The sequence below is a fragment of the Eumetopias jubatus genome, unplaced genomic scaffold, assembly GCF_037043125.1.
Source record: "Eumetopias jubatus isolate StellerSeaLion01/CBP00866 unplaced genomic scaffold, mEumJub1_p1.0 scaffold_1, whole genome shotgun sequence".
In the NCBI taxonomy this organism is placed as follows: domain Eukaryota; kingdom Metazoa; phylum Chordata; class Mammalia; order Carnivora; family Otariidae; genus Eumetopias; species Eumetopias jubatus.
In genome coordinates this window covers 105,962,154-105,986,721 of record NW_028274807.1, presented here as the reverse complement: position 1 = coordinate 105,986,721, position 24,568 = coordinate 105,962,154, and the positions used below count along the sequence as shown (strand labels likewise).

The 24,568-nt window shown below is 39.8% G+C and overlaps 1 protein-coding gene across 1 annotated transcript; it reads right to left on the bottom strand.

Annotated features, from left to right (window-relative positions):
* Positions 1-1,840: 1,840 nt before the first annotated feature.
* Positions 1,841-16,488, bottom strand: SSR3 (signal sequence receptor subunit 3). Its single transcript, XM_028103063.2, has 5 exons — positions 16,270-16,488; positions 15,000-15,126; positions 10,264-10,362; positions 5,633-5,764; positions 1,841-4,602 (listed from the first exon to the last, which is right to left on the bottom strand). The coding sequence occupies exons 1-5, from the start codon at positions 16,400-16,402 to the stop codon at positions 4,536-4,538; spliced, it is 558 nt and encodes a 185-aa protein (XP_027958864.1). The 5' UTR covers positions 16,403-16,488; the 3' UTR covers positions 1,841-4,535.
* Between the last annotated feature and the right edge of the window lie 8,080 nt (positions 16,489-24,568).

The following is a 24,568-nucleotide window of genomic DNA, read 5'->3' as shown; positions in this document are numbered from 1 at the left end:
CACATTATATGCACTAAACTAAATGCATGAGAGCTCTCTGCATGGATCAAAGGGACCTAGCCCTGTTGCACACAGAAGCTGAGGGCTAACCTTGCCACTACTGACTGGTTACCTACCCTCATGAATATTCCACTTGAAAAAAACTTTTAACAATATATTGTGTGTACCTGTAAGGAGGGAAAACTTGGTGGCGGGGGGGGGTCCTATTTCTCTATTTGGATACCTGAGCATGTACAAAATACCGAAATCACTTTGAGATTTAAAGAATAGACCATCAGCTTAAAATGCTATTTTCTGCCACCATTTCCAAATACGTATTTCATGACTAAATTCTAAATCTTAAATTGTTAGTGTGAAATACCAATAAATTTTCTTTTTTGTTACTACTACCTGTATTCTAATAAGGAAACAGTTTGGGTTTTTTTGCCCAGGGGTAACAGATTAATGATGGATCATCCTTCAGTTGTTCATTGTGTATTAAACCAGTGAACTACTGTATGCGTAAATGAGCTGAAGTTGTCTAATTGGAACTGCGATTTAACTTATTTGCTTAGAGTAATAAAAGCATTTTGTGCATTTAATCTCAATTAAAGGTTTTTATCTGATCTTTCATTATAAGGGAATATATATATATCCACCTCCATAAAATAGGCAGTAAGAATCATCTGAATAAAAATTATGTTGGCAAGTAAGCAGCACTGAATGATACCCAACAGAAACACAGTATCAAAAGATTTCAGTAACAATCCAAACTTTTTTCTCTTATTAATGAAGAAAATGATTAACTGCTAAAGATCTCTCTCATTGGGTTTTAGAAATACACTGCATGCACTAAGGCTAAAGCTTCTCAAACTCATTTAAAAACACCTGCAAATTAAAACCAAATGAAAAACATTATTGCTTACCCATGGGAACTACTTTTTTAACAGATCATCTGCCATGGTAAACATATTAGATTAGAAACGTCAGTTATATCCTTTAGAAAAATTTCCACGTACTCCCATATTCTTTTCTGGAAAGAATTTCATAGCAGAGAGCATACCATTCCGAAGGGTAACCTGGTTAGCAGTCATCCACATACTGTAATCTCGGCCAGTGGAAATGCAAACTAGATGCTGTGTGCCTGGCTTCCCACTTGAAGAACTCATCATCAATAGTATACCATCTGTCAGCAGACGTCACAGCTTCACCTTAGCCAGGGCCACCATTCCTTGGCAAGTGAGGAGACCAGGCCTAAAACCCAAGTATTCAGTGTCCCAGACCAGTGTTTTAAGGATGAATTTTATGAATTCTGTAGGTAAATTTTTAAGTTAAAAAAGCTTGGGTTAAGAATTCAAATTCAGAATCGGTTAAGAGGCAAAGGTCAGAAAAGAGATGTCCTGAAAACTCATGAAAGCCAATGAGAAGTGAGTCTCTAACTACATCCATGAAAATCTAAACCAACCACTCAAAAAATCCTCCTAATCTTCAATTCATTACCCTACCTGGGAGTCCAAAGAGGTGGGATCTAATCCCCTAGAGCCCAAACAGATGGATCTGTAGATCAGTGCTTATGTCTCTGTATCCTTTATGGCTGCAGAAACAGCCGTGACTGGCACACATACCGAAAACCCAGAAGTTGGGTGGGCCGGACAGCAGAGCAGGCACATGTTGGCAAAGAGGCCTGACACGCTGCTCTGTCACATAACCATATTACGCCCATCACTGCCGCAGACATCTGATCGGTAACTACAAAAATGCGCATTTACATGCGTGGGAAATTTAAATGGTAATGGCAAATACTGTAATAAAGATGACGTGCTTATTCACATGGCTCTCATAAAGATATCTAGGAAAAATATAAATTTTAAAAAACAAAGTTTAATCATACTTAGTAAGACCTTTCACAAGATTTTTGAGTAGGAATCCAACCTCCATATTTCAGTGAACTTCAAACCTTGTTGCAAGTTATTCTTTCCAAGTTAGAATAATTTACCAAATAGGACAACCAATAGATTTTTACTAAGAATAATTTCAATCTAAGATTTTTATGAAGTTGTAAATGAGAAACTAAAAACAGGAAAATGTGAAATGAGCCAACACTTTAAGCCTCTACTTACCATGGGGGTGGTATTTAATCACTTTTAAAGATCCCCTTTTTATTTTACTGGTGTTGGATATGGGGTCTTTTTAAGATATAAATTCTGCAACAGGTTTTTACTAACTAAACCAGATGTAGCACATCATAATTCCATGTGCCACATAGCCATTTTCGATGATGGGGAGAGTTCTGGGGGAAAAGTTCTATAATTCCCAAGTATTGGTATAGTAAATTATGAAAACTGAGTATATGCCTTACAAACTTATGCACAGAAATTCAACAGTATAGAAAGTTAGAAACCATTATCAGAACCAAAAAGTGCTCTAGGTAAAATTCAGGACCAAAATCAAATTTTGCTTATTTGCTTTTCTACAAATTATTCAGTTTATGAATTCAAGGCACATTCTATGAAGAATATTAAGCTGATGCCCCTTTTTCACCACTCCATCGCAGGTACATATATTGTTAAGAACGGTGGCAACTGCCCCACCCCCTTCAACACAGGCACTGCCATCTAGTGGCCTTTTTTTTTTTCCACCAGCAATTAAAAAAAAAAACCCAAAAAACAGAAAACACGGGGCCCAGCTCTGGCAACAAACAGATCCTGATGGTTTGTCAAATAAGTAAATGCATTTGGTACACAAACTCCATGCCACCAAACTAATGACTAGTTATTTATCTACAAAAAAAAGTTAACACAGTAAGAAAAACCTCTTACATATTACATATTTTGCAGTGACTCTTCTTGTGACTTCCTCATCCATTCCTTATTATCCAATGATAGCACATGGACAATAATGCACCAAAGAAAAGTAAATTGCAAACTCCTAGAAACAATGAGTAAATACAATCCTAAATTGAAGACACTAAACCACTATGCAAATGTGCTCTTGCCCTGGTTTCCAAGTTCTTGGGCATGCCCATAGAAGATAAACTCCTGATGAACACCTTTCTACAACGTTATAAACAAAACAGCAAATATTATTTACAACATTCACATTAAATTTGGAAGTGGAAACTAAAGTTAAGATTAGGAATTAGGAATAGGATATTTCTTTTGAAGTACTGTTTGTAGAAAATTACTGGATGTGGTCAAAAGCTAATAGGAATATGAGCCTGTATCATCTATTATTCCATAACCCTTTAAATAATACAAGCTAAAAAGCTTCCCAAACTTTTTCAAAACACGGCATGCACCAAAAAATGATAATTATCTCTGCACACATTGATTAAGAAACGCAAGACAATGTTCTTGGCTGAACCCTAGGAGCTGAAGAGGTTAATATGAAGAAATTTTGTTCACAATCAATGGGAACTTATGGGTCAAATTTGGGGCGCCTGGGTGGCTCAGGAGCTTAAGCATCTGCCTTCAGCGAAGGTCATGATTTCAGGGTCCTGGGATCGAGTCCCACGTCAGGCCCTGCACTGAGCGCCAAGTCTGTGTGAAATTCTCTCTCCCTCTGCCCCTTCCACCTGTGCTCTCTCAAACAAATAAAATCTTAAAAAAAAAAAAGTCAAAATTTATGAAAGTCCTGATGAAAAAAGGCTGCACTAAATGCTGTACAAGCACTAAAACCACTGCAATTCCTCGGCGAGTTCTTAGAATTCTGGAACTAAGATCATAAACATTACGCTGATCTCTTACACATCAATATTCAGGAAGGAGGTTCTCTCCTGAATATTCCTCTAGTGATGTGAGACCCTAGGCAAGGAAAACAATGACTCCAGTCTCCAGGTCAGGTCAAACCAACATGGTAGGGTTGAGCTGACCTCCCTGGCCGCCCAAGGCAGGGCTATATAGCTGAACAGTATGTGCTTTAACCCCACGGGACAACTCTCAGATGCCTGGCCACTAATTTTAGGTTATTACCCTGGCTGCCTCTCTTCTGTTAAAAAAAAAAAAAAAAACTTTTCCACAAGTTTCTCTGCCCCAAATTGGAGACCTTGTTTTTAACTCTGAGTTATTTCAAATCACAAATTCAGAGATTTGTAAACATGAGGCTTCTGTTCAATCCCCAGGGGGAAAGGATTCTTCATTCTGATATTTATGGTTCACAGAAGTTGTAATATTGTGGTTAGAACACAAAGAACCACCTATTAACTTCTTGCTACTATTTTAACAATAACAGCTCAGTCCAGGTTACTGTGACCTCTGACAGATCAAGGAAACAAGTTATTTTCTCCTCTTGTGATTTAAGCACATTGCAAGACACTTTTTACCTTTTAAAAAATGTCCTGGCACTCTGAGTTTCCCTTTCAATTCATTTAATTTCAACAATCTGTCAAAAAAGAGCCAATAAACAAATACTGAATTACATTTTGTTGGGTTTTTCAAACCCTCCAACTGAAGACTATAAAAACATCTTGTGTGTCTCTCACCCTGACCACCCTGCTGCGTTTCCATATACCACAGGCCACCCGTAGATACAAAGCCAGGGGGCAAAGCCGGCATGGTCTACTTGGAGCCAGTAGACAGGAGGGCAATGAGGCCTGATGAAGCACTTATGGATAAAATATAGTTCCTGTAAAAATTTAATGTTAAGGAAAAATTAAAAGCCCAAAAGTGGTTCAACAAAATAAAAAGAGCCCATCTCTTTGGAATGCAGTTTCCTGTCTGACACTGTAAAATGACAATGATGTGCAGTCCCATCATCTGCAAATGCAATTAACAAGACAGAAGGCTATGAAGAATGAAGAGCATTCACAGGAAATGTGTTCCAATTTTAAAAACACTTGAGACAGAAACCTAGAACACATGATCATAAAGAAGACATCTGAATTCCATTTAACCTAAAAGAGAAGAGCTAATCAAGATTATGAACAGGAAGAAGAAACTTAGCTTCCCTGCCTCCAGCCAAGAGCAAAGGAAAAGTAAGTCTCCCCTGTCCATCAGTGTTTTGGCTACAGTTGGCCTGTAAAAGGAGGCTCTGAAAGTTCACAGCTACTCTCAGCCTCAGAATGGGACTGTTTTGGACAAACCACTCTAGTATTCCCAGAAGACACAAGTTGGAGGAGTCTGCTATTTTATTACATAAAATCTCCACTTAAATGTATGGCTGCACATCCCTAACACCTTTAATTAAAATTACCTAAAAAGAGAAGACTGATTCTTGCCCAAAAGCTCAATTTAAGAGCAGCTTGAAACACTGTTAAGACATTATGAAATGTGCCTATTTAACTACACTGGCTATCCACCCAATTCCAAAGCAGACACATGGGCTTATGCCAGGAGCTATCAAAGAAGGCAAGTTGCTTTTGATCCTCAGAACTTATTTTTAAATAGGAAGATATACAGGATCATATATGTAAGAGTGCTTTGTAATACTTGTTATTTATCATGAAGTTATAATTTATAAACTTCAAAGAACGTTAAGTCAAACCCAAAGTCCTTATTTAAAATGTCCAGAAACTTGCCTGAGGTCACAGTGCTATTTAGTGAACTGATTCCCTGGGCAGTTTTCTTCACAGTAAAATACTTGGGATAAATCAAAAACCAAAACAAACTCTTGATTCTAGACTTTGAAAAATGCTAATCAACCTTTAAAAGGATACACTGTAGGGTTGAAGTTCTTCAATATAAAGAAGGAAGCAACAATGACCAAGACCAGGAATAGGGTGTTGTTATAGAAGATGGAAAATGTTGTAGCTTCATAATCAGCAACTTCGTTCTTCTTCCACAAGATTCTGTAGACAAATTGATCAAGTTTATAAATATGTATTAAAATATTTTAAATACCACATGGCTCTAGTCCACTATAAGGTTTTTCCTTACGTATTCTGGACAGAATGTGTTTTTAACATTAAATTTAATCAGCACTGTGCCCTTTTTTCCTGCTGAAAAAGATATTTTACTCTATTGATAAAAATAGCTGCTCAGTATATTACCTTTTTTCCCAGGCAGTCAGGGCTTTGGAGGAAGGGACAGATTAATTGCAATTGGCTTGGCTTCATCAGCAGCCTAAAGAGACATCGTTCTCTAGGTCCTCACCTAAAACAACCTCCATGATCAGTACTCAGATGAAGCTTTCCTGGCTGTTTGCTGGCTTGAGACTCTCAATAGCCTCCAGATCTTAGCCTTCAACATTACACCTGAAGACAATCCCAAAAACAAAACCTAGCCGTGGCTCACAGAAGCAGACTTGTCTGCAACTATCTTTAGCCACCTTTACATAATTCAAACAAAAAAAGTGCTTCAACATTAGGAGGATTTTTTAACTTCTGTAAAACCCATTTACTTTTTATTTAATCCATTTTACTCATTATGTTTTATTAACTAAAACTTTATCAGCCTTTTACCTCTTCACACAGGCAGCAGGAAGTTCCAGGGTGCCTGTGAATAAGGTAGCCTTTTTTATTCCATTTGATTAATTAACTTTGTAAGGCAGTTTTTAAAAGAGTAGGTTGTGACCCACTAGCGGGACGTGAAATCAATTGGGTGGATTCAACACTCAGGGAAAGTAACTGAGTGGAATGAGACCAGCATTTTTTTTAAATAGAAAAATATTGAGGGTGCCTGGGTGGCTCAGGTCGCGATCCCAGGGTCCTAGGATCGAGCCCCACATTGGGCTCCCGGCTGGCTCGGTGGGGAGTCTGCTTCTTCCTCTGCCTGGCGCTCCCCCTGCTTACGTGCTTGCGCTCTCTCTGACAAATAAAATCTTAAAAAAAGAAAAGAAAAATATCAAGTGTATCACCCACAGCAGGATAATTATTTTTTGGGAAACATTTGCATGTGTGCATGTTTGAGTGTATTTGGTCGAAAGGTGAAGTACTTTACTGTAGATTATCAAAAAGGTTGAAAGCCATAACCACTGATGCTTTGTCCTCCCCAAAGATACACTACCCTGAGGCCAGATGATCCCCTCCACCAATCCTAAGGACAGCACTATGGCTAATGTCATTGGCAACTGCTACATTTTATTCACCACATGTTTTAATCCAAACTCAACAAGCTTGACTGTAAAGGAGCTAAATGAAATCAACTTAACTTCATCACAAGAAGTTTGTGTTCTCTAATATAAATGCCATAGGTCCTTGATTCTATGGATACCATCAACTTAATAAAACTTCTATTTACTGTAAGTTTGGGAGAAGTAAAAGATACTATATTAAATGCAGCCATCAACTATAAAACAGCTCCTGATGTAAGAGAAGTTTAAATGTAAATTTAGAAAACATGTGACTTGGAATTGGAGGAAATGAAAAAAATACATTATACCAGTTTAACACTGATCAAAGAAAACACCATCTCAAAAAAGATGCACAGCCCCAACATGGTTTAATGCTAGAAAACATTCAGAACTAAGTGTCTCTGTTTTTAAGACTCTGGTACAAGATCCAGTGGAGACAGGTTCCTTAAACAGGCTATTAGCATGCCTCCATTATGGTTGCTTAGATTATCCCACCTCCATAGGAGCACTTCTCCCTAACTCAAAACAGTTGTGATGAAAAAAGTGGCTCAATCCTTTAGGTGACCCCAGCTCCCAATATGACCAAGTGTTACATCAATGTATACACAGGACTATCTTGGACAGCTTTCAGAATTTTCTCTAGCCCAACCATATCCTGGTTCATTTAGAAAAAAATGAAGACCCCCAAATGCCCTCATCAGCAATAGTTCTGCCAAAGCTTCACTGGTAAAAAATCTAGTTTGGGAGAGCACGCCCAAGGAGTCATTTTTCCAAGGAGCATTTCCTACAGGGCAAAGACTGAGACCAAACTCAAGAACTGTTATAATCACATTAATACTAAATGACAGACCATTGGCAAGTCAAGAAGAAATAACACTCACACCCTGGGATAAATATTAATGACTCTCTGATTTTCCTCAGCTAATTTCCAACCCTGAATGGAGGGCAAAGCAGTTTCAAAGTCGCATGGGGCACATATTCCAAATGATTGTAGGTGGGAGCTTTGAGACATATGTATCTAGGCAAAGAGGTGTTGATAAGCCTTTTCTTAAATCTCTTGAAGCAACTCTTTTGAGGGAGAAAAATACTAGATTTTTTTTTTTTGTAAACACTAGATCTTAATGAGAGTCTTAATCCCAGTTGAGTCGATCATGAGTACACACCTGGATACAACTTTATCCAGTGTGGTTTTTGTGAAATATTAACAGCACAAACTTCTGATGACAAGAGAAATTTTATCATCTTCTGACACTCTACATTTTATGTATTCACAAAACCTACACTTCATTCTCCTTTGAAATACTGATTCAGCCAATGGCAAAGACATTTCATTTCCAATTCCAACTCTGATCCAGTAGTAGCAACTACCTGAATACCATGCTGAGAAAAATCCTGAGACATATCCCAGAATCAAGAACATGTGCCAGACCAAATCAGGCAAGTCTGCAGTGGACAGAGGAGACCCATTTGCCATCTCTGCTACAATTCATCACCTAAAACCTATAGAGCTGTAACAAGCATTTTGAAACTGTGTAACTGTGATGTACACTCCAATTTAAGAACCACTTTTCTAATAAATACTATAATTTAGTAAAAAGATTTTTTTTTTTTAAGATTTTATTTGACAGAGAGAGACACAAGCAGGGGGAGTGTAAGAGGGAGAAGCAGGCTTCCCGCGGAGTGGGGAGCCCGATGCGAGGCTCGATCCCAGGCCCCTGGGATCATGACCTGAGCCGAAGGCAGATGCTTAACGACTGAGCTACCCAGGCGCCCAGTAAAAAGATTTAAAAAAAAAAATGTCCTAGATTCCCTATCTCTATCACCATGCAAAAATTTACAATCAGGAAGCTATGCAACCAGACCTCATTAAAGCTGCCTTCCCTGTCACTATTTTAATATTGTACCCTTCAGGAAACACCTGGCTGGCTCAGTCGGTAGAGCATGCAACTCTTGATCTCTGGGTGGTGAGTTCAAGCCCCACACTAGGTGTAGAGATTACTTAAAAAAATAAAATCTTAAAAAAAAAAAAATATTGTATCCTTCAGTTTTTATAAAGGATCCACAGGAGATCACCATTTCTATAATGTTTTAGTGCCTTTTCAAAACCACTGTAGAAGACATTGTTTATTAAGTTACTCAGTGTCCCTTAAATAAGGATCCACTTGATAAAGTCCTTCCAAGATTCAGTGCCAGGAAAGTTTCTTTTCAGAAGGACTTACATGCTGCTTCTCATCAGACAATGAAAGTGTGTGACCTCAGATGCTTCCCCTGACACTTGGAAGCTCAGTTAAGTTCAATGCTCAACTGCTGTAACTAACTCTGAGTTCTTGTTCACCCAGCTTTTCTTACTTTTAAAGGTTTCTGATCTTTCAAAATTGTACTGCTTTATTTCATATGCACTTTAATATGGCAAGTCTCTACAAAGTCTTTCTGGAGGCAAAGTGGGTTAAAAATTCCATTTCACAAAGCACTTTGTAGATACTAAAACTTAAAATCTATGAAAACAACCTCAACTCGTGAACAACTCTAAGGCACGGGTTTATTCAATCATTCAGAGACTTCTACTACTCAGATATTAGACTATTAAGCCTTCTAAGAGCATCTGGCAGGAAAAATTGAGGGGTAAGGGCTAACAAATGTGGCACAGATTTGGGCAACAGGAGAGAAATCAAGTTGTTTTCTTTTTCCCAACCGACACAGATAACCAAGAACTGGCTGTCCTTAGGGAAGCTCCGGAATGGAAATACCACCACCTAAAAATGCTAACACCAACACAATATAAACTCTTCAGACCCAGAGGGGTGAGGTGATATGCTCAAGGCTGCACAGCTATCAAGTGGCAGAGCCAGCACTGGATAAAGTTCTGCAGGCTCCTAACTCCAGGACAGCATTTAAGGAGGACAAGTTCTCGAGCCATACTGCCCGAGTTCTTATTGTGGATTGACCAACGCACAGGAATCGATGCCCTTGGGCAAGTTACCCAAGCTTTCTGTACCTCAGTTTCTTCAGATGTAAATTGGAAATATTAGCCCTACCTCAGAGAGCTCTTTAAAGAAACAAATAAATGAACTGTGTGTAACACAAAGAAAAGCATCTGGTGGTGGTAAAAACTCAAAATGCCAGTGTGACTGTTATTCTCATTACTATGTCTTCTACAATATCAACATTTAACCTCAGGCAATTCCATTATTCACATTCTCCAGGCAGAAACCAAAAACTTAATTTTCTACAAAGTATTGCGTTTTTTGATTATCACTAACACTTTAGAAGTCCAACCTTTCATCTTTTTCCTTTCGAGACATCTTTCTGTTATCAGCTTCAGAAAGTTTTCGAGTCACTTCTTTGGAAACAGCATCCTCCCTCTTCTGTGCTACTCTGGGGAAAAAAAAGAAAAGAAAAGTTTCCACATGCTCCATGAATGAATATCACACTATCTGAAACACTCTGTACTCATATTTTGTATTGGCAACTATATGATACTTTACATTTCAAGAAATAATCTTGACAGAAAATTCCAAGTTTATTATACTGTAATAGCCAAAAGAGAGTTCAAGAAATTCCAAGATGGAGTTTATTAGTTATAAGCTTTGACTTCTGCTTAAAAGGGGTAATCTTCCAAAGTTTTAGGTATTTAATATGGAAAAAAGTCAAATGCTTTTAGCACAGCTTAGTTATAAATCATTTTAACTCCATTTTGTTTTAGCCTAGTTGTTTCTATAAATAAATTTGATAAGGCATTGGCAAATGATATAGGACCTCAATTCCAGTAAATAAAAGTAAACTAGACTTAAAAAACAAAAGGGGAGGGACACCTGGTTGGCTCAGTCGGTTAAGCATCTGCCTTCGGCTCAGGTTATGATCCCAGGGTTCTGGGATCGAGTCCCACATCAGGCTCCTTCCTCAGTGGGCTGCCTGCTTCTCCCTCTGCCTGCCGCTCCCCCTGCTTGCACATGCGTGCACACGCTCTCTCTGGTAAATAAATCTTTATTTTAAAAAAGGGAATTGTTGGCAAGGATGCGGAGAAAGGGGAACCCTCCTACACCGTTGGTAGGAATGCAAGCTGGTGCAGCCACTCTGGAAAGCAGTATGGAGGTTCCTCAAAAAGTTGAAAACAGAGCTACCCTACAACCCAGCAATTGCACTACTGGGTATTTACCCCATAGAAACAAATGTAGTGATCCTAAGGGGAGCACCCCCCAATGTTTACAGCAGCAATGTCCACAACAGCCAAACTATGGAAAGAGCCCAGATGTCCATCAACAGATAAATGGATAAAGAAGGTGTGGTGTGTCTATATATACACAATGGAATGTTACGCAGCCATCAAAAAAAAAAAAAAAATGAAATCTTGCCATTTGCAATGACGTAGATGGAACTAGAGGGTATTATGCTAAATGAAATAAGTCAATCAAAGAAAGACAAGTTTCATATGATCTCACTGATATGTGGAATTTAAGAAACAAAACAGAGAATCATACGGGAAGAGAGAAAAAAATAAAGTAAGACGAAACCATTGAGGGAGACAAACCATAAGACTCTTAATCACAGGAAACAAACTGAGGGTTGCTGGAGGGGAGGGCGACAAGGGATGGGGTGGCTGGGTGATAGACATTGGGGAGGGCATGTGATGTAATGAGCACTGGGTATAAGACTGATGAATCACAGGCCTGTACCTCTGAAACCAATAATACACTATATGTTAATTGAATTTAAATAAAATGTTTAAAAAAAATTAAAGCAGAATCAAAAAAATAAAATAAAAATAAAAAGGGAATTAACAGCTGTAACATATTAAAGTAATACTTTAACCCCACTCAAAGAACAATTTCACTAAAAATAAATAATACCACAAGGTCAGGGATCAACCGTACCACTTTTAACTAAATGAACCACTGTATGGAATCAGCCAGAAAAACTGAAAGTGTTATTCAAGATACCAGATCAGAATCTTCAGTGATCAAATAAAAAAAAAAAATGTATATTCATCAGAAAATCTATAAGGTGAATTTTATCAGATGAGATTGCTAGTTAAAGAGAGGATAAAATTTAACCTACGACCAAATATAAAAAGCCTCCCAAAGTTCATGACATTTAAATTCAACATGGTGTATTTTTCATAATATAGGAGGAGAGACTGGTTAGCCATTATAGAAGAAAAGTAACAGATATAAGCAAAATCTAGCAATTATCTACACAGTCCCACTATGAAAATGTTCAACACAATGTTGAGATATATTAAAAGCAACAAAATATGGAACGTGGAAATCTGTTCACTCTATGTTCAATTAATTAATCCCTCATTACTATGCTGTATTTAGTTTTGGTCAGCATACCAAGGAAAGGTGTGGAGAAATCAGGATAGATTCCTGAAAAGAAAGCCCAAGATCATTCAAGTCAGTAGTTTTCAACCTTTCTTTAACCACAAGAGCTTCTGGGATGCAAATTAAACACAAATTCCCAAAGATCCAACTTTGATTCATTTTATTATGTAAAAGTTCTGTTCTTAAGGGCAGAGACTCTTATTTCTGAACCTCTCTAGCAGACCAGGCACTCAAAGGTTTCTTGAACTTAGTATAAGACCACTTTTTTCTAAGAAAGGCCAGCTGATAAGAAATGAATGTGGTTTATAGCAGAAACATTTCTGAGCTGAACAGAGGGGAAAAAAATATACATATATACACACACCCCCACAGCCCGTCAGAATGGTAGGACAGAGGAACAAACTATTTTTAAAAGAGTTGGCTATCTCCAAGTATCTTTAAGACAAATAGTCAATCATCTGTTCACAGGACAAATCTTCCTGAAGAGACCAAACCAGATTAACTAGTTAATTTCTCTTCTAGATCTAAAATTCTATCTTCACCTAACAGACCCATAACAACCTGTCAGGTTTATTACAACTCAACAAGTCCTACCCTCTTAGGGCTCTTAAGTAAGTCTCAGTGCTGAATGCTCTAAAACAAGACAAAGGTTACTCCAGTGGCCCAGCACTCAGCCAAATGAGATAATCCACAAAATCAGCTGTTTATCTTCTATTATTTTTTTAACGTATTTCAGAAACTTTCCAGAAAAAAGAAAAATACCATCTATTTAATTTCTCTCTTTTTAAGATTGTAGTTATTTATTTGAGAGAGAGAGAAACACCATGAGAGGGGAGAGGGTCAGAGGGAGAAGCAGGTTCCCCGCTGAACCGGGAGCCCGTTGCTGGACTGATCCCAGGACTCTGGGACCATGACCTGAGCTGAAGGCAGTTACTTAACAAAGTGAGCCATCCAGGCACCCCCATCTATTTAATTTCTTAAAGAAAAACATTTTTTAAAAGTCGTGCAACCTTAAAAAAATTCCTACGGGTTCTCTCACCCCCAATGTCTCCAACACTGCACATAAACATTATGTGCCAGACACTATGCTTAACATGTCACCCATATTATCTTATTTAATCCTCACCATCTATGAGGTACCATTAGTATCCCCACTTTACAGCTCAGAAATGTGACGTCTAAGAAGATGAAACGTGTGCCCAAAGCTATATATTTAAGCAAAGCAGAGCTGGGACTGGAATCCAGACTGTCAACACATAAGCCAACTTCCCTCTGCTATGAACACCTACCCATACTCTTGCATCTTCCTGAGTCTTTGAGCTTTAACACACCTTGTAAATATGTAGAAGCTTCGATGAGTGGCAGTATTTAATATTAAATCAAAACTAAGATTTAAAAAAAAACAATTCCACTCTGAGAGAACCTATTAAATCAAGTCAGTAAGTAACTGAAATTTTACTCAACTAAATGTACCGTTAACTGTTGTGAGGGACAAAAGACATGGCAGTGGCCCTCAAGAAGCCTAGAGTAGAAATGAGAAGGTAAAAAACCGTAATTTTAATTCCAAAAAGGTTAACGAAAAATAATATGCAGAACAAGTCAAAAAACGTCCAAGTCTCAAAGGGAGTGAGTTCCGAGGATATCACAAAGGATGGGTCGTACAAGGTGCCCACATCTGAGGTCTTCACTATCCACAGGTGGCCACACCTCACAAGAAAGCTAGCCCAGAACAGGAGAGTCCAAGACAGGCCGAAACCGGAATGGCAGTTGGTGAAGAGGGCTGCCAAACAGAAAGACGATAAAGATCACTCTGCTGGTCTAGCAGAAAGGCAGTCCACACAAACCTGAGCTCCGAAGAGTCCAAGATAACAGCAGAGAAGATGCTGAGGCCACTTTCAGCCACTGAGGCCATTTCTGGTCTTTATATAATAAATCCCTGTTAGCTAAGATCATCTCACCATGCTTCTTCTTTTAAAGATCTATGTATTTGAGAGCGAGCGAGCACATGCGAGTGGGGGAAGGGACAAAGGGAGAAAATACCCCAGTGGACTCCAACTGAATGTGGAGCCTGACACGGGCTCACAGGATCCTGAGACCGTGACCTGAGCCAAAACCCAGAGTTGGCCACCTAACCAACTGCACCACCCAGGTGCCCTTCATCTCAACGTTTCTATTCCCTGTCACCACACAGAGCCTAACACAGAAACAACAAACTTAGAAAGGATTTATATAATCTGTAACCTTAGAGGAAATACAAAAATCTTTTACATTTTTACACACTTATAAAAAAATGTAATTAGCATTAAAAATGTCAGTTAAAAAAAAAAAAAAGACTACTTATTTCATGTCCGAGAATAGTACATGGAGAACCAGAACTGTTCTTTCCAGGAAGAATTTCATTTGGCTTCAGCTATGTTAATTTACTTGGTGGTTTGTTTTTCTGATAAACCCCATGATAAAGGCTAGTGCTCAACTGTTCTAATTTCACCCTCAAAACCTACTTCTATAAGTGTCAGAAGCACTGTCTCTGCTTCACTTAGTTAATAATTCTTTATAGCATTAATACGCCTATATACGTATACAGATCAAACTGATACTTACTGAAAACAAGACACACAAATGGTCTTTAAGACATCCTTCTATATAAAAGTGTAACATGTAATACATACTTTGCTTGAGAAATATACTTACTTGTGTTTGAGAACAAATTTCACATTTTTGTATGCAAAGGCTACCAAGTAAGTGCTTACTAGGGTCATCACACTGTAGAGAACAGCAGACTGAATAAGATCCATATGCCATATTCGCCAATATAACCCTGAATTAAGATAGAAGGGGGAGAGGAGGATACCAAAAGGAACAAAACATTACCACCCAGTTACAAAGGCATGATCAATTAATTGTAGCTAAGCCTATAAAATACAGTCCAGGTTAGAAAATCTAACACATTATAAGAGGATCTTCAGAAGTGATAAAGTTACAGTCTCAAACTTCCCCAGCTCAGAAAACTTGAAAAACAGAAACTTCCCATTACTAGTCCAGATAAGATTTCTGCTTCTTCTAAAATGACAATAAACTCTGAATCCCCCCACTCCGCCAAAAAAATCAGTTCAGACTTCAAGTTTCATTCATCAGGGTACTATTAAGCTAAGTACAGGCTGTTGCACAGCCATGTGCAGTCCCAAGCCATAGTTTACATGCTGACGTGGCTATCTGAAATCAACGGCCAGTGAGGTTTTAAAAGGCCAAAAGAAAATGAATCTCGACTTAACTGCCCAACAAACGTGCCAGCAGTGTGAGGCAGGAGATTCAAATTCAGGAAACCTGAGCTATAACAACTTTGCTCAAGTCTGCAAAGTTCCTCCATCCAAATGAGAATTCTAGAATTATCCTAATATCATTGAAGAGTTTAAACAAGTGAGAGCGCCGGCTCTTGGCACTGGTGCAACCTCTCTCATCAAATTAGGAAAACAATGTTCAGCAGCGTGAAGTGCTTCACCTAAAGCTACACTTCTAATTCAGTTCGAGGGTTAATGGGAATTTGACTCTGGCCTAATTCATTAGTTTTTCCAAAATAAGTAAACGATAAAGTTTTAAAGCTGGTAATGGCAAACAATTGTGGGTAAAAAAAACCCCAGCAGATTACATATGCATGAGTGTTAGCACAAAATCTTAACCCGATTGTTTGCAGATTAGGAGCCGCCATCCCAGAACTAGGAAATCACAATCTCTCGGAGTGGGGCCACAAGTGAGTTTCCTGTGATGCCGCCCACCACTATTCCCGTTGAGCACACTGAAGCCCACAGAAGCGAGGTGCTATCCCCGTGCTCAGAACGAGTTGGGGACAGCCGCGGGCCGACGGCCCCAGCGCTAACTCCCGCCAGTCGGCCGGGCCCTGCCACGTCCCCGCCCAGCTCGGCCCGCCGGCGGCCTCCGCGGCCAGCCTGCTCCCGGCGCTCACAGATGGGGATGGCGGACACGATGAAGGCATTCCCGAAGAAGAGCGCGGAGGACTTGGCCGAGAGGTTGCGGCTGAAATCCTGCAGAAGCAAATCCTCTTCGGACTGCTGCTTGGAGCCGCCTTTGGGAGCCATAATGGAGCGGAGCCTCGAGCCTGGACAAGGCCGAGCTAGCTAAACGCCGCTGGTAGTACCCCCGCGGCCGCCGTATCCACTAATGACCCGTCAGTTCTACGCGCGGAGGCGGGACTCGGCGCGGCGCGGGAGCAAGCTTGCCCAGGATTGGCCCCCGCTATGTACGTTTCCCGGCGTGATTCGGCAAACCGGCCAGACTTCCGGGTTCCTGGCCAGCCCCTTGGCTAGTGGGCTTCAAGAAGGCGGGGATTTGTACTTTCATGGATACTTTTTTTTTTAATAAAGAAAACTTTATTGACATTCCACTTCACAGGTGCCATCACGCTTTCCAAGTCGTTGGAATTCCAAAATAGGAAGCTGTTCTGGGCTCGAGTCATTCAGTCGGTCATTCAACGAGAGTACGATTAATATCCTCTGCGTGTACCCAGCACTGGGGCATCTGAGGAGGAAGTGAAGAAAAGTGTAGCTAAACAAGCCCGTGTAAAGTCCTTTCTTCTTTACACATCCATTATCGCATTAAATATCCTCGAAATCCTTTGAGATGTGCATCGTTGTCCCCATTTTGCAGATGAAAACCCTGAGGGCGAGAGCCCAGCCGTGCTAGTGTACAGGGCGTTGACTGTTTTCAACAAAATAACAGTCTACCTTTTCAAGAAAACGAAGGCACTTTGGCTTTTAAGGAGCTCTGGTCTAATTGATGAATATTTAACATGAGTCTAATACATTTACAAATCACAATTACTTTATTTCAACTCAATCTTTAGAGTAATGTGGACTCCACAGCCATGCTAAAAAAGCATAATACTAAGTAAAAAGAACATGTGGGCTAGACAGCCCTCAGAAGCTCAGAAAATTCAATATGCCTATTAAAACAAGTATATATAATTCTTAACTCATTGCATTATCACTTTTTCTTAAAAAAAAAAATACTCAACCACTTCATTCATAACAAAAACTTCTTTCATCTACATTACTGGCATCAGGCAAACTTCTCCAAACTTCAGCTTCCCTATCAACAGATTAGTAGAGCTTTCATCTTAATTTCATCCAAATTGCAGGGCGCCTGGGTGGCTCAGTTGGTTAAGCGACTGGCTTTGGCTTAGGTCATGATCCTGGAGTCCCAGGATCGAGTACCGCACGGGGCTCCCTGCTCGGCAGGGAGTCTGCTTCTCCCTCTGACCCTATCCCCTCTCATGTGCTCTCTCTCTCTCAAATAAATAAATAAAATCTTAAAAAAATTTTCATCCAAATTGCAATTGACTTCCAGTGTTTCCATTCTAATGGAGCTTTCTGTCCGCAACTTTTCAGTCTATTCTCTATATAGGTACCACAGTGAGTGTTCCTGAAATATGTCTTTCATATAAATGCCAGAAGTCTTTATCAATAACAGCAAAATGAGAAAGAATAGACTAGTGATTCTTTTCCAGAAACTTAAGTATTCATTTAAAAATATCTGCAATACGTCCTTTTAAAATGGTACAATGCTCTTTTATTATGCAATGGTGGTGAGAGAGAAGAAACTCTTACTTTCTCTTCCAACATACTCCCCTCTCAGTTTTTTCTATGGTAGATCACACCATTTTTTACCCATTTGTTCAGACCACAATGCTAGTTGTCAACACTAATGCCTTTCTTTCCCTCTCCATCTGTGACCAATTCATCAGCAAAACCTTTTGGACCTGTCTTTATACCTAGATTTCTTGTTTACTCTTTACAAACCAAGGATATAAAAAGATAAAATCAGAAAACTGTAAGATCAAAAGGGACAAAAATCGAGAGAGTTAAAAATAAGGAACAATGATGAAAGAATTATACCTGAGAAAAGTGTTTAAACAAAATAGCAAAGATAAAAGTTTGAAATGTTGAGTGTAGATTATAAAAACATTAAAATCGAAATGATCAAAGGAGGTAGCTTTGTAAACCAAGAATAAAAACTAAAAATAAAGGTAGGGGCACTTGGGTGGTTCAGTCGTTAAGCGTCTGCCTTCGGCTCAGGTCATGATCCCAGGGTCCTGGGATGGAGCCCTGCATGGAGCCCTGCATGGAGCTCCCTTGTCAGTGGGAAGCCTGCTTCTCCCTCTCCCACTCCCCCTGCTTGTGTCCCCTCTCTCGCTGTGTCTGTCTCTCTCTGTCAAATAAATAAAATCTTAAAAAAAAAAGACATTAAAGATAAACAGAAGAGAATCTAAAATAGTAGGAATTTAATTTTTTATAGGGTAAGATAAAGAAATATGTAACCAATGATGTTAACAACAGAGAAGGTTTTTTGGTGATGGTAACAATGAAGACATGAAGATAGCACACCAGAAATACTAGAACAGTGTTTTCTTATACCAAATGCATCTAGTTCCTTTTGAAGAATCGCAGAATCTAAGGATCATCTATATGTGGCATATGTGGCCACGGAACATTAGACAAGCAGGGTAAAAGGTGTGCTGAGAAAACAGAAGGAAGGGTAGGCAATAGATTCTATGCAAAGACTGCAATATATTTTGGCTATTTCAATATAGTTCAACTCTGTGAAGGAACCAGATGGACTTGAGTCCATCCCAGCTTGATTCTGATCTGTGAATTTAAGGCTTAACATTTCCATCACTTCATACCTAGATTGGGAAAAAAAGGGGGGAGGGGAGATTTAAAGAAATAATATTTATTACTGGCAGGGACAAGGATAACAAATTTCTCTCATCCACTGCTGATGGCTTTGTGGAAGAAAATCCAACAGGTTAAAAATTAATACACCTTTCTTGTGACACACACTGCAAATTGCCTAGCCAGTAAAGAAAAACACAGCTTTTTACTGGGACCCTATGAAAAATAACAGATGAGGGCATCTGGGTGGCTTAGCCGGATAAGTGTCTGCCTTCAGCGCAGGTTATGATCCCAGGGTCCTGGGATGGAGTCCCCCAATGAGCTCCCTGCTCAGCTGGGAGTCTGCTCTTCCCTCTCCCTCTGCCCCTCCCCCAGCTTGTGCTTGGTCTCTCTCTCTCTCTCTCAAATAAATAAAATCTTTAAAAAGTAAAGAAAAGAAAAATAACAAATGAATCATCATGGACTACTCTTGGGTAGGAGGGGAGAGGAAAAGCTCTTCGTTATACAAAGTCCATTTGAAATGCAAATCTCACTATGGAAATGATTTTTGAAAGAGATTAAACACTTCTATTAGTTTCTAGGTATAATATTTTAAAGTCCCATCTGAGAGATGATTTTCTCAGCCAAACTACATATTTCAGGCACTGGTATGTGATTAATTCATTGGTTCATCTCTTCATTCAGCTGAGATTTATTGAGAAGCTACTATGTGAAAGGTACTGTGCTAGAGCCTTGGAAATATCCAAATAACAATCATAATTATGATTATAATCAAAATTTATTGAGTCTTTGTTATACATCCAGGTCTATGCTAGGCTCTTGATATATCATCTAATTTAATTCTTACAGCAACACTATGAGATATGTGTTATTATCCCTATTTCTCAAATGAAGAAACAGAGGCACAGATTAGTAAAGCAGCTCACCTACAATCCCACAACCAGTAATTGGAGGAGTCAAGTTATGAACCTAGGCAATCGGACTCTAGGATGTGAGCTCTTAACTGCACATGGGTTCTGGTCCCCTCTGTACCAGCAGAGTCTCAAGATCTAAGTGCCTGCCCCAGAAGCCCTATTTTGAGCAAACAGCCGAGGGTAGTTTCTTGTGTGCCAGTTGCCACACTGCAGCTCTGGCGGGCACAACCTTGCACAGCTAGGATCCTGCACCAAACCCATAGGCAAACCTCAGTGAGCAAGCCTGGGCTCTCACAGTGGAGTCTGTCTCAAAGAGTGTGAAAATAAGATGTCAGAAAGAAACAGTTGTTGGAGGTGCACAGAAACAGCCAACTAAGAGGTGGAAACCATAAACCATAACTCACCAGCAGCCATAAATTAAAGGGAAATTAGATGCTCAAAGGGCCTCAAGGCTTTCTCATTTCCCTCTAAGCCTGAACAACACCTGCAATGAAGCAAAAACACTTCAGAAATGAAAACAAAACAAGTTAGAAATAGAGGGAAATAAATATAAACATTTTACATACAAATATATTTTACATACAAATGAAAAAGATGAATAATTGTGTTCAACATAACTTAGCAATTTATCACCTCTTGCCCCCAAAATTTTAAGGCAAAAGGAACAAAATCAAATGCATACATGATCCAGACAAGTAACCTGTGACATAATAAAAAATACGTACTCGGTCTCTGCCCAGCTTCCTGACACAGAACTCCTAAAATCCTTGGAATTGCCTGAGTGATAGGAATGAGAGGAGAATCTTTTTTTTTTTTTATAAGCCCCTGTCAAGCACACCTGAGTTTATGTTAATGAACTGGCTCTTGGAGGATGGGGGGCTTGTTCCACTAGGAACCAACCTCAGGATTAGAGAGGGTTGGAACTTCAACCCCACTCCACCACCACCACCTCTGGGGAGAAGAGAGTAGAGACGGGCTGGAGACTGAATCACCAGTGGCTAGTCTTAAGTAAAGCACTTTCCTGATTCTGGGAGCTGTTCCCACAAATTATCAAACCGGAGGAGGGGGTTGTGGAAAACCTCGATTTTAGCCAGTTCGTCAGAAGCACCGATGACAATTTGGGATTAGAGATTAGCATCTGATGTGGGCTTTAGTCTTGTGGGACTGAACCCTGAACCTGTGAGGTCTAAGCATTGAGTGAAACTCTGGGACACCCCGTTGGTGTCCACTGAAAATTAGAGAATAGTTTAGGGTGGAAAACCCACACGTTGATGTCGGAAGTGTTGAGAGTAGAAGGAAATAGTTTTGCTTTTCCTTTTAGAACTGCAATAAGTGAATTATGTAAGCCAAACACAATATGGGGTTTAATCTGCCCCATAAATTCCCAGATTTATGGAGACTTGAATGTATTCAATATAGGAAAAAATGTTCAAGGTGTTGCAGTGTGTGTTTTTCCACACCACCAAGCAATTAACTCAGTTTTCCTCCGACCCTGCCCAAGGTGTTCCACAACCTGAACTCGGTTCTGACACTACCTACCTGGAGCTAGTGTGTCAGATCCCCCAGGTTAAGGGCTCAGCCCCACGAGACTGCTCCCACTTCAGATGCCAAACCAGCTATAAATTGGAGGCTTGCCTGACTCCCTCCTCAGGTTTGATTAATTTGCCAGAGCAGCTCACAGAACTCAGGAAACCAGTATACTCACTAGATTACCGGTTTATTACAAAGGATAGTAAAGGATACAAAGGAAAGCGATGAAGAGATACCTAGGGCAAGATCCTGAACACAGGAGCTTCAGTCCCCATGGACTTTGGGGCTGGCACACGGAAGTGTTCCGGTTCACCAACCTGGAAGCTTTTCAAACCCCCTCCTTTTGGATTTTTATGCAGGCTCCATTACAGAGGCTTGATTGATTAAATCATTGGCCACTGGTGATTGATTCAACTTCCAGTCCCTCTCCCCTCTCGGAGGTCAGGGGGGTGGGACTAAAAGGTCTAACCCTCTAATCATGATTGGTTCCCCTGGCAAGCAGCCCCCATTCTTGGTTTACCTAGCAGCTTTCCAAAAGTCATTAACATAACAAAAGACACTTTTATTGCTCTCAACACTTAGGAAATTCTGGTATCACAGGTGTAATGAAAAAAGCCTCACCATTCAGAAAGAAATGTGCCAGTTTACAGAGAGTGCTAGGGAATGTTGGCCCCATAGGCTTGGCCAGGCCTCTTCTCCCACCCACCAAATACATACCCTGCCATTGACAGACGTTTGCCACCTGGGTTATTATTATTTTTTTCAACAAAGATAAGGTCCTGAGAACTCTAAATGCTCACTTTACTGTAGAATAGATTTTTAAATCAAACGAGGCATTAAAACATTTGAGGGAAAATGTTTTTGTCTCATTTGTCTTTGAGCTTGAGGTTTATAATTTCCAAGACAAATACTGTTTTCCTTTTTAGCAAATACTGATTGACCCATGTAAATTGGAGACTGCTTCTGAAGCAGAAAATCCTGTTTCTTTTGTGCCTAAGGATATTCAGAGTCACTTATTTTTTTTAAATGATACACATCTACAGAAAATATATTATCTTAATATCCACAGATAGAGGCCATAATACTTTGACTCTCAAAACTCCCCCTGGAATCTTCTAAATGTGAGACTTCTCATACATACATCATCCATACAGCACTGCAGGGCACAATAAAAATTAAGATTTGCACTGGAAATCAATTTTCTTTAGTTACACATTTAACCTAAGCACTATGACAACAGAACATGAGATAAAGTAGGTCACGAATTTCAACTAGAATGGTTTAGATGAAATAAAAGCTCAGCTGTAATTTGTTGCTCATCTTTTAGGAGTCTTTATTTAAAAATTCTTGTATTTCACAGGCCCCAGCCAATGTAATCTAACAACAATCTAGTAGATAAAAATTGAAAGACCAAATCCTCGACTGGAATTCATTCAATCTCAGTATTTATTTCATATGGTTTGCCAATTAAGTAGTAGTGTCCATTTCCATACTCATAAATAGATAAAGAAGGGAATTCCAGGTAAAGAAAGAGCTATAGGAGTATTCAGTCATGCAAGGGCACAGGATACTATTTGAGATCATTTGTGGGATGACCAAAACCAGACACAATAAGGGGATAAAAAAGGAGATATGCCTCTGTCACTATAAGCTTAAGGGAATCATCAATGATGTCCTAGGAACCTAGCTGAATACATATGCCAGCTACCTAAGCTATTTTTACCCAGGAAATAAAATGAAATTAAGTTCTCATTCCTTTTACAGTATTTTGTGATTCCATCTTCCTTTGCCTCTGGGGTAAATGTAACCCTCTGTCTTACTAACCCATGTTTTTTATTCCAACTCCAGCTACCTCTTCTATGACCTCTCTGCACTAAATATCCTTTCCTCTTTTCCCTCTTTCATGAATAGAACTTATGTGTCTTTTGAGTCAGAAAGATCTGTCTGTTTCATCTGCCAAAATAATAGCTGTGTGATCTTGGGCAAATTACTCACTTTCTCTGAAACTCACTTTCCTCCCAATGTTGCTGTGTGCATTAAATGAAACAAATAATATGAAGGCACATTCATAGGTCCCATCACCTAGCACTGTGCCTGGAACATAGCCAGCTCTCAATAAGGATAGTTATTCTTCCCTCCTCTCTTCTCTCGTTGTGTTGCTTCCTGCTCAACTTATAAACCTGCCCAACTGTCTCCTTTCCTGCACACACATGTGCATGCACACTTTGCCTCAACTCCATTACATTCTTAAACTTCCCACCTGCCCTTCACTGCCAAAGAAGAAGTCTGCTTGGAGTCATTCAGGTCCTTACTTCCCACTCATTCCTAGCCACATTGCAGCCTGAATTCTACTTCCACATCTCTTCTGAATTTTCTCCAGAAACGGCCTACTCTATTGCCCAAGCCAACATTCTTTCCTTAGTTGTTTTTTTTTTAAGATTTTATTTATTTGAGAGAGAGGGAGGGAGAGAGAGAGAGAGAGAGAGAGAGCACATGACTGGGGGGAGGAGCAGAGAGAGAGGGAGAAGCAGGCTCCCCACTGAGCAAGGAGCCCGATGTGGGGCTCGATCCCAGGACCCTGGGATCATGACCTGAGCTGAAGGCAGACGCTTAACCTACTGAGCCATCTAGGCACCCCTCCTTAAGTTGTTGTTGTTGTTGTTTTGTTTGTTTTTTAGATTTTATTTATTTGAGAGAATGAGAGAACATGCATGTGAGCAGGGGGAGGGGCAGAGGGAGAGGAAGAGCGAGAATCTTAAGCTGGCTCCACACCCAGCATGGTGCCCAACTCGGGGCTCGATCTCACCACCCTGAAATCACGACCTGAGCTGAAACCAAGAGTTGGATGCTTAGCAACTGAGCCACCCAGGCTCCCCTCCTTAGTTTTTAACCAACTAACCTGTCTTCAACATTTAGCACCATTGGATACATCTAGAACCTCTAGAACATTCCCCTTCTCTAGTCTCCAGGCAACTGGAGGAGTCCCTGCTTCTCCCCCGACCCCTGTTTCCCCAACTTCTCTGACAGCTGCTTCTTTGGCTCTGCACTGACTCCACTGCTTCTTCCTGCTTCTTGGAAGAGGTTTCCCACTTATATGGATATGAAAAAGTCAAAGGTAGAACCATGGTAA